Source organism: Coptis chinensis, chromosome 8 (genome assembly GCF_015680905.1).
Source record: "Coptis chinensis isolate HL-2020 chromosome 8, ASM1568090v1, whole genome shotgun sequence".
NCBI classification, from domain to species: Eukaryota; Viridiplantae; Streptophyta; class Magnoliopsida; order Ranunculales; family Ranunculaceae; genus Coptis; species Coptis chinensis.
This window is the reverse complement of record NC_141463.1, coordinates 20,822,737-20,833,482: the sequence shown is the minus strand read 5'-3', so window position 1 is coordinate 20,833,482 and position 10,746 is coordinate 20,822,737. Positions and strand designations below refer to the sequence as shown.

At 36.8% G+C, this 10,746-nt stretch overlaps 1 protein-coding gene across 1 annotated transcript; it reads left to right on the top strand.

The window, feature by feature from the left end:
* The first annotated feature begins 5,877 nt into the window (after positions 1-5,877).
* On the top strand, positions 5,878-8,143 carry LOC147480466 (tubulin alpha chain). The gene is made up of 4 exons (XM_086580478.1): positions 5,878-6,171; positions 6,273-6,507; positions 6,593-6,963; positions 7,271-8,143. The coding sequence occupies exons 1-4, from the start codon at positions 6,079-6,081 to the stop codon at positions 7,922-7,924; spliced, it is 1,353 nt and encodes a 450-aa protein (XP_086436604.1). The 5' UTR covers positions 5,878-6,078; the 3' UTR covers positions 7,925-8,143.
* The last annotated feature ends 2,603 nt before the right edge of the window (positions 8,144-10,746 follow it).

Genomic DNA, 10,746 nt, shown 5'->3' with positions numbered 1-10,746 from the left:
TAATAAGAGACAACTTATAAAAATGTATATGTACTACTAACACAACCTATGAGGTGTATAAGAGCCATTTCTTAAATAAGGGTCAGTCATCACACTAGGCATAATTACTATGGCATGCTAGTGTAGAAAAAAATGAATCACTTCATATTGATGATATTTTGACGAAGAAAAAAATAGTCACTAAGTCTAAAAAATTGAAACGAAGACTAAAAAATTGAAATATAAAACTATAATTGGATGAAGAGACAATTCGAATGTCATCTGTATATGTCTCTATGTTGGCCAACTCCACCTTAGTATAGTCATTAGTGTAAGAAAAGTAGCAAGGGAACCTAATATATATTTGTGCATAAGGTTACAAAAGAATTAGGTGTTAATTTGTACATTAACTCTACAAACTTTACATAATCAGCCTTTGGTAGCAACCATTGCTTGTACTTAATTTGGATATACTATTTAACATCTGAGTGATAGTGTGTATGTCTGTAATATCTCTAATTGATACTGATGTTACTCTATTAAGAGGAAACCTCTGTTTATACCTGAATGAAGTAACACTTTATATGAGGGGCTCATAAACCACACTCAAAACGGATGGATGGATGGATGGATAGAATCAAGTTTAACTATAAGCTCTATTAAAGGGACAAACTCCCTCTACTTACAGTTGATGCTATTGTTTGGGTAGGTGCGTGTCTCTTCTCTAAATGTGTGTGTGAGGGGATTGAGAGATGAAAAGAGAAATATTACTACCTTGAGGATGTATGAAAGAGTTATGCTTTTTTCTGGATCAAACCTTCATCGTCCTGCAATTCAATGATTCTTTAGTGATGTCTACACTTGACAATGAAGTGGAATCATTACATTACAACAATGACTGACCTGTAATGCAGGCTTTATTGCATGCAGCTCTGCTTTAACAACTTCTTGAGTCACATTCAGAAGTTTAACCATTGTACACTCAAAATACACTCACCAATTGTATGTTATACCCTGAACAGTTTATCTCAAGCTTACTTTTTAGGTATTAGCTTTTTATGCTCCTATTGTTGATAAGTTAAGAGAAGAACATAAGGAAAACTAGTAATTAACATAGTCTAAATATATAACATAATTCACAAGAAATGAAAGGAAAATGAGCAGAAAAAATTCAAAGTAAATAACCCGTCGTCTAGGAATCGGAACTCCTTACACGATGTTCAAATGCAATGAAACCGGTCTATTTGAAAATAGATTGGAAAAACTAACTTTTTGTGCAAGCCATCCCACCAGATTCGACTCTAACTATGATTAACTTGAGCCCAAATATTATAGATTGACTAATACCGAAGAGACAACTTTTTTTCTAGCCACTTAAACCTATGGTCTCAATAGGCAATGATTATAAGAACCAAGTGAATCATATATGAGCAGTAAAACTAAATAGATATCCTTGCCTTCAAACTTTAGAAACCAGCAAAACACAAGCTTTTGAAAACCTTTTACCAACTCCTTTGAGGGTCCTTTCCTTCTCAACCTCAAGGCCACGAGCTGATTTAGTAGCATAGGTCTTACATTTTGTTGAAGAAAAAGATGTAGCAATGCCACCGCCTTCGCGAATGTGAAGAGGCCGGACACTTGTCAGGCAAATCTTGGGAAACTCCATCTTAACCATTTTTCTCGTCATATATTGCGGACATTAAAGCTCCCTGAAACAAACACATACGCACCTCTCTCATTTAAAAGAACTTTGTATTCTAAAAGAATAGAAACGAGCCTACCAATTATTGAATCTAAAAAAACTTGAGAAGAAAACTACCAAAGTAGGGAGGACATTGTCTACAAATATGAAGATTGCCTTTTTCAAGCACTCGGCTTGATTCTTTTGTGGATGACAAAGACAAATTGACCCACTGTCTAGTCACCGGAATTAGATACCTATAAAATTATTGTTCAAAGATACAAGACATGATCTCAACTACTTTTCTAGCATGACTGCACTTCCTTGTAAATGAATGACATACTGAAAAACCAAAAAAGAAACTAGGATTTACTTTAAAAATTACCTTTAGGAATAAAATACTTAGAATAGCAAAGAACTACCGGGAGACACAACTCGTAATATAGAATCATAGTCCCAAGAGATATCTTGAGGTTGGCGTAATCCAAAATGTCTCATCCCCTCTTTTCCGAGGCTAGGAGAGAATAAGAGTAGTGGGTTCATTGATAATATTCAACTGTTATATTCAAGAGCAATGTCATAAGCATAGATCACCAAAGAACAATTGGATCCAATTATACATAATGCAGTCCCTAATTTATTCAATTGAACTAAGTGAGTACTACCATTAATCACAATCTTATCAAACCATAAAGGGATGCAACACAAAGCACCAAAACACCTTCAACTTCGCCAACAAATTAAGTAAGCCCAACATCACCCCATCACATCAAGCAACCCACAAACCAAAAACATAAAGAAATACCCAATTTTATCCCAAGGATTAGCAATACAAGAAATTATAGCAATTCCATAGCCATAGATTTCAATTCTTATACGTAAGAGGTGTTTACCACGAACTAGAAATCAATCTCACAAAGAATAAGCAATTAAAGAGCTAGAATCCAATATTCATATGCAAATAAAATTGAAATTCAACTGACCGCAGTAGCAAACAAAACCAATTAAAATTAGAATACGGAGAATTAGAAGCTCCCATTTGGATATGTGGTTCATTCAGCTTTCCTCTCCCCTTCTTTCTTGCTGACTGTCCCCCCCTTTTTTCAAGCCTCCTTCTCCCCCTTCAATAAGAATGGCAACCCATCATCTGCTTCCACCAGCTTGAGGTTCAATAAAGAGAGATACCTTCTTAGGTAAGTATGTAACCAATGGGTTACTCTTTTAAGTCCAACACCTAATTCCAACTACAAGCATGAGGTGTAAGATATTCCAAACTTATTAATTTTGCCCATGGTCCATGCACATGTTCTCTGGTGGCTACCCAATTCATATTGCCTATATATATAATGATTCTAGTGAACCATAACTAATCTATATAATAACCCAATTATACTAATGTATATACAACTAGTTGCATACTTATTGTCAATAAAATCGACACTTTTTTAAATCTTCAGTATATATATATATATATTTACTCGCATAAAGCTTAACCTTTTTAGCTTTGGCATAAATAAATTAACCAAAAACTCTACTCGTGTATGCAACGTGTACAATTGAATAACTGAAACACTACTAAACTTAATTTTCCAAAAATGCCTTTAAGTGAATTCTAGATTATAACATTTATTGAGGATGATTGTGATATCATTATAGTATGCTACAAATTCCACAATATTGTTCTATCACAAACAGGAAAGAAAAGAAAAAATGAAACAACAATAAGAGATACCTAGTAAGTTTATGGGTGCCAAAATCAGACAACACTCACAAATCTGGATGCAAGTAAGTCGTTAACACTAACTGAAGCTTGAAGTTATGGTTAAGGCACAAGCAATTACTAGTTGCTAACAAGGATTTGATTTTTTAATGTGAATCCAATGCTCTAGTCCAAGACATTGCATTACATTAAACTACAAGAATATTTTTTTCACTTCTATTATCTATTCCAATACTATTTAAAAAAAGTAAAAAGAAAAATCTCGTTGACTATAAAACCTGACAAGAAACTGAATTTGAGAACACCATATATGAAGCTATAAACATACAATCTTTTACATAATAATCCAAAGTCTAACCACCATAAGCTAAAACCTTAATGTCACAAACTTGTTACACTAAAAACACTACATTAATTAGTTGTTACCTTGAGCGGATCGAACACTTTCGAAGAAGCGACAACAGCCTACTGACATCAAGCACCTTCAAAAACTTAAAATATTGAACCCCAAATCATGAATTTGATAGATAATGATTAAAAGTAAGCAATTTGGTTCAAAACCAAAGCATTAGTAACAACCAATAAGAGAAATTGGTACCTTCTGAACAGAGAACTGGAAAATTTCTCAAGTTTGTGTGATATATGAATTGGAACATTGACAAACAGAGATAAAAAAAAAAATCAATCTTTAACAAAATTTCATAAAAATGTCATTTTTTTCTCATTTTAAAAACAATATTGTACTGGATTCTATAAAATCAACATAATAAACAACAATTAACAAAACTTAAACATGTTCAGCAGAAAAGGAAAATCCAGACCATGACCGACAATTACTTACCTCTGTTAAAGAGAATCCTCTGTTCAGTAGATCGAACAATTTCGCCTAAAAATGAAATCTCGAGACCCTAACTATACAAAACCAAAATTAGAATCAAAACCCTAAATAATTATTTGTAGAAAGAGGAAGATGAGATGAAGAACAAGAAAGAAGAAATGGAGAGGACGAACTCTACGGCACGGCAGCAGTGCAGCACTACTCGTCCAAGCTCACAGTTTTATCGTTTTACCCTTTCAGGCTTTTTCCTTCGTTTTCTCTTTTTTAGATGAGCGGCGAGAAGTGAAAAACTCCCGCTTGAGTTTATCTTTCTTTTTCTCCCATGTGATTTTATTATTTTTATAATTTTTCTTAGTTTCTAACATATTACTAACCGTCACTAAATATCTACAGAAATGTTACTGAATAATTCAACTATTTAAGCAACGGTTAATAGTATGCCTAACGGATAATAGATGTGATTAACTTTCTAACGGATGAAGAAGTGTTACTAATGATAAATCCTAATTGTGGCCAATTCACCCAAATGGTGTAGTGACAGTAGTAGTGGCGCGCGACAGTGGTAATGACGCGACTTTGTTGTGGTCAAAGTCAACAAAGTGGCGCGCAACATTACTATTGTCGTTCCGCATCCGCATCCAAATTGCCAAATTTGCGAACAAGAATGCGAACAAGCAGGTGATGCGACCACAAATGCGACCACCTAGAGTTGGAATTCCGAAAAATTCCGACGCATTTCTTCAAATTTGAAGAATGCGACCATGAATGCGTCCACCTAGAGATGTTCTTAGTTCATATTCCATGGGTCAGTATTGGAGATGTTCTGCGCCCTTTCAGTTAGTTTCGTCAAAAGGACCTTAAAAACATTAAAGTTCATTTATCGATGACCGACGTCAAGATGTCTCTGTGAGATTGGTGTGGGGTGAAATACAAACTATAGTTAGAGTCTGTTAATCATTTTTGCCTCCTTAGGGTGCATTTTGAAAATGAGAAATGAAATTCTAGTGAGAAATATAATTCTATGAGAATTAAATTGCTAAGGATTGAAATGAGAAAGAGTCTGTTTGGTATCCCCTAAGAATTATTGTTTTTCTAAATTTAAAGAGTACACATATCGTCATTTGATGACATAGGTGATAACATTTTGCTTATTTGTATTATTTATTAGTTATTAACCACCATAACAACTATGAGAATTTCCAATTGACATAGATTTTAGGCGAGAATCAAATTCCTATTAAAATGAGAGTTCATTTTTCGCTAGAATTCCAAATTATCGGCGGATTATAATCATCCAAACATGCACTAGAGTTAGACTTACAACCATGACAATTGCTTCATTCTCATCATTAAAATCTGTCATCATGAACCACTTATAATTTTATCCTTCTCGATCATCACAATTCATGCTAATCAACTAATAATGCCATAGATTTGTAACATAAGCAAGGCCCAAAGAAAAAGATGTTGTGGCCCAACAAAAGAGAAGAACTTTAATAAACTTAGAATCCAAGTCACATGATAGACACATGGGGGGTGTCACGTTACTCTCTCTATGTCCCGCTCTGACAAATTCGAATTTTTTTAAAAACAATTAAGAAAACAGCTGTATCCCACCCACTCCTCAAAAACAGAAAAAACAAAAACAATTCAAAATTCAAAACTAACACCGTTAGTTTACAAAACGGTTATAACATTTCACTGTTAGGTTTTCTCTCTCTCTCTCTCTCTATATAAAGAAAAAAAAAAAGAATCTCATTCCAAAATTCTCATTTCATTTCTCTCAGACGTCTTTGTATACGTCTTTTGAGTTCCCCCCTCTCTCAGATCTCTGTTTAATTTTTCTTCCTTTGAATAAAAATGAGGGAGTGCATTTCGATCCACATTGGTCAGGCTGGCATCCAAGTTGGTAATGCTTGTTGGGAACTTTACTGTCTTGAACATGGCATTCAGGTATACCCCATTCTCTCTCTTTCGATCTAGATCTGTAATGAAAAGCGTTGAATTGTCTCATTTTAATAATAGATCTGTGGATTTGAATGTTTGTGGTGTAGCCGGATGGACAAATGCCGAGTGACAAAACTGTAGGAGGAGGTGATGATGCATTCAACACTTTTTTCAGTGAGACTGGGGCTGGAAAGCATGTTCCACGAGCTGTTTTCCTTGATCTGGAACCAACTGTGATTGATGAAGTGAGAACTGGGACATATCGTCAGCTGTTCCACCCTGAGCAACTCATTAGTGGGAAAGAAGATGCTGCTAACAACTTTGCTAGAGGACACTACACAAGTATAAGCTGCTTTTCCCTTTGTTTCTTTTTTTAAATCATGATTGTAGATCTATGCTGATTGTCTCATGTGACTCTGATGAACAGTTGGGAAGGAAATTGTGGATCTTTGCTTGGACCGTATCCGTAAGCTTGCTGACAACTGTACTGGTCTACAGGGCTTCCTTGTTTTCCATGCTGTTGGTGGTGGAACTGGGTCTGGTCTTGGATCACTTCTACTTGAGAGGCTTTCTGTTGATTATGGGAAGAAATCCAAGCTTGGGTTCACTGTGTATCCATCTCCACAAGTTTCAACATCTGTTGTGGAGCCTTACAATAGTGTTCTCTCAACTCACTCACTGCTGGAGCACACTGATGTCTCTGTGCTCCTCGATAATGAGGCTATCTATGATATCTGTCGCAAAAGTCTTGACATAGAGAGGCCTACTTACACCAATCTTAACAGGCTTGTTTCACAGGTATGCTTGTCTGTTATGAATGTGGTTTATATAGCGAAATTGTAAAAACATATGGATACGATTACCTGATTCTGAAATTATGTTGCAAGTACTATGGTGATGTGACTGTTGATTGGGATTGGATTATAAGTTTGTATTGTATAGTGCCTCTAATGATTATAATAACTAATTTTGCATTTAAATACGTAGATGGTTGAAGAATTGAAGATTGTTCTTAATGATAAAATGAACTAATGATCTGATAATTATGTTGATCTTGTATGCTGTATAAAGTTGATAAAAACTGACTGTTGTTCCTGATTCACAGGTCATTTCTTCTCTAACTGCTTCACTCCGTTTTGATGGAGCCCTGAATGTGGATGTCACAGAGTTCCAAACTAACTTGGTTCCATATCCACGTATCCATTTCATGCTTTCTTCTTATGCTCCAGTTATATCTGCTGAAAAGGCCTACCATGAACAACTATCTGTCTCTGAAATTACCAACAGTGCCTTTGAGCCCTCATCCATGATGGCAAAGTGTGACCCTCGTCATGGAAAGTACATGGCTTGCTGTTTGATGTACCGAGGTGATGTGGTACCAAAGGATGTTAATGCTGCTGTGGCTACAATTAAGACAAAGAGGACAATCCAGTTTGTTGACTGGTGTCCCACTGGCTTTAAGTGTGGTATCAACTATCAGCCTCCTACTGTTGTGCCTGGTGGCGATCTGGCTAAGGTCCAGAGAGCTGTGTGCATGATCTCTAATTCTACCAGTGTTGCTGAGGTGTTCTCAAGGATTGATCACAAGTTTGATCTGATGTATGCCAAGCGTGCTTTTGTGCATTGGTATGTTGGTGAGGGAATGGAGGAGGGTGAGTTTTCTGAAGCTCGTGAGGATCTTGCTGCTCTTGAGAAGGATTATGAAGAGGTTGGGGCTGAGTCTGCTGAAGGTGAAGAAGACGAAGGAGATGAATACTAATTTCACAAGTAAGAGTACTGATTCAACCAATGTGCTTATTGGTCCTGCAGTGATGGTTTGGTTTACCTCATCTTAGAAGTCTACTTATTGCTGGTTACTTTTATGTCTGTTTTGATTCAATGCAACTTGAGAAACTTAGTTACTTTTGTTTCATTGAATGCCTGGGATTTGTTTGGTTTCGGTTTATTGAAAATTTTAAGTAATATCTAGTTGGTGTGTGTAGTGTGCATTATCAGTTGATAATCTCCTTGCCAGGTTTTCTTTGATTATACGTACTTTTTTGGAAGACTTAAAAAATGGTGACATTCGAAAATGTAGATTCATCCACCACAGATTGCTATTGACGAAACTGTCTTTACCCATATGCATTGATTTCATGCGCCAGAATCCGTGGCTTGTTGTCATCTGGATAATGTAATTATGATTAGAGTCTCCATTTTGACACTGCCACTGCAACTGCCACAGTGCTACTGAATGTCTTTGTTCCTGAATTCGAGTATGTGGCTGTCTTCTTACTTTCGTAGCTACAATTAAAAGAGTAAGAGTTCGTTGCTGCATTAGTTAGACTACCTAAGTACCAACATTGTTCTTGACTCTGCATTTAGAGTTTTAGACTAACAATTTCTTGAATTTATGCACTTGCTGTGTTGGGATATTATCCCCAATGGGAATGCTTATCAGTGTTATTAGGCGAACTAAAGTTCTTTTTGTTAACTGTGTAACTGTACTGTGCCTTGGTCCTTGAGTAAGAAAAATACTTGGTGTGACATAAGTCATATGACACCTTAGTTTGGGTACGTTCTTGGCAAAATTTGGATTAGAAACTTTGGTCGCTAGTGTACTTTCAAAAATCCTTGCTCTGTGTTTTGTCTTTGGACGGTCAGCCTATGTTGTAAGAGCAGGGCAAAATGACAATGGCAAGCAACCAGGTTTTTAAAAATTAGGCTGGACTGCTGGAGGCCCGTAATGTTCTTTTGGAAAGTGAAGCGCCTAAGAGAAGGATCTATTCGGCCCTTGGCTTGGAAATGGGGCTATAGTTCACATTGGTCTATACTCTATAGATAACGTAGATGCAGCTTTCTGCCTTTCTCTCTCTCGGGTACTGAATAAGATCTTATCAGAAATCTGAGCAGGTAGGACTGTAGGACCCCTTTTACTATAGTGTCGGTTCCTACACCAAAAGGCACAAGCCTAGAATTGGACAAATGGACAAATGGAAGAAGACGTTTAAGTTGGGGATTGATATGATTCCAGACTAGACAAGCCTTGATTATCTTCATCAATTACCATTGAGGGCAAAACTTGGACTGACATACTGAAATTAGATATGTTTAAATTGTTTGAGGTTTAGAATTCAAAAATGGTTTGAGAGTGTTTTTTAAGTTTAAGTCTGTTGTTAAACTAAAGAGTATGTGAGGCTAGTATTTTCCCGTGTTGTATGGCACAGATATGCGTGCCTTAATTGCCTTGATGCACATCCACCTCCTGTACGACATAGGTATGCGCGTCTTCAACGCTCCCGATGCACATTCGCCTTCTATACGACATAGATACGCGTGCTTTTGTTGCCCCCGATGCGCATCCGCACCACATACGACACAGATATACGTGTCGAAAGCCTTTGGCGCTCCCAACGCACATGCGCCCCCCGGTATGGTACAGATACACGCGTTTTCGGTTCTCCCAACGCAGATTTGCCCCTGGTAAGACACAGATACTTACGCTTTTAGTGCTCCTGATGCACATTGCCCCCCTTCCCACCGGTATAGCATAGATACGTGCGTCTTTGGTGCATCCACGCCCCCTCCCTCTCTACTCATGTTTTAGAGCTCAACAACCTATAAAAGTTCACCCCAAAAAATTTATTAACTCACTTTAGGAAAACAATCTAATGGCTATGGTGAGGAGGTGGCACGACCAAATATCACTTTATGAGGTGGAATTTGTCATCCCACTCCTCCCTTCATTGTTATATAGATACAATGAAGGGAGCCATTTTTGGTTTTCTTTTGTGATCAGCTAGCCATTTTCCAAATCTGCTGTGTTGATATTGAGATTAGAAACTGAAATATCTGTAGCAAAGTCCAATCTCTTTTTTTTTTCGATAATGAAACAAAGTCCAGTCCAACTCTTATGAATTTTTTGAAAACATGTATTCTCTTAAAATGAAATCTAACATTCCGTCCGAAGATCACAACTCAGCCATTATCTCGGTTGAAAGTTTTACTATTGTTTTGATTTAGGAAAATAGTCATTTTGATATTTATCTTTGCATTGGGCAAAAAATTTGAACTATAAAGAAGTGAATATTGTCACATTCCCACCATATCCATATGTATTGGGAATGCTCTTATGTGATTGCAAAATAATTTGAGTTCGTCTACTCGAGGATGTCTTCATAGGGACAAGATCCGAGACTGTTGGATGTGTGATCTAAAAGTCCAAAAATAAAAAACAAACTCACAATCTTTTTTTTTTTTTTTTTTTTTCGAACTATTAAATCACACAATGGTCTCGGAACCCTCGTTCCTACGAGGATATTGTCGTGGTAGCCCAGGTTAAATAATTCTCCCAGGCAACTGTTCTCAATACACCGTGATTCTGAAACCAATGTCTTCACAGCCCATCAGCAGTAGGTCCGTAAAACGAAAGCTGGTTACCAGTCCCCCCAGGCCCTAGATAACGAATTCCAATTCCACCTTGCTGGGATTAATTTGGGTAAAAATCTGTCCGCTTCACACAAAAGTAAACTCTCATACTCTGCATCTGTGAGGTATCATGACACCAATTTCAAACACCCCCGGAAAAGACAATCCTCACGT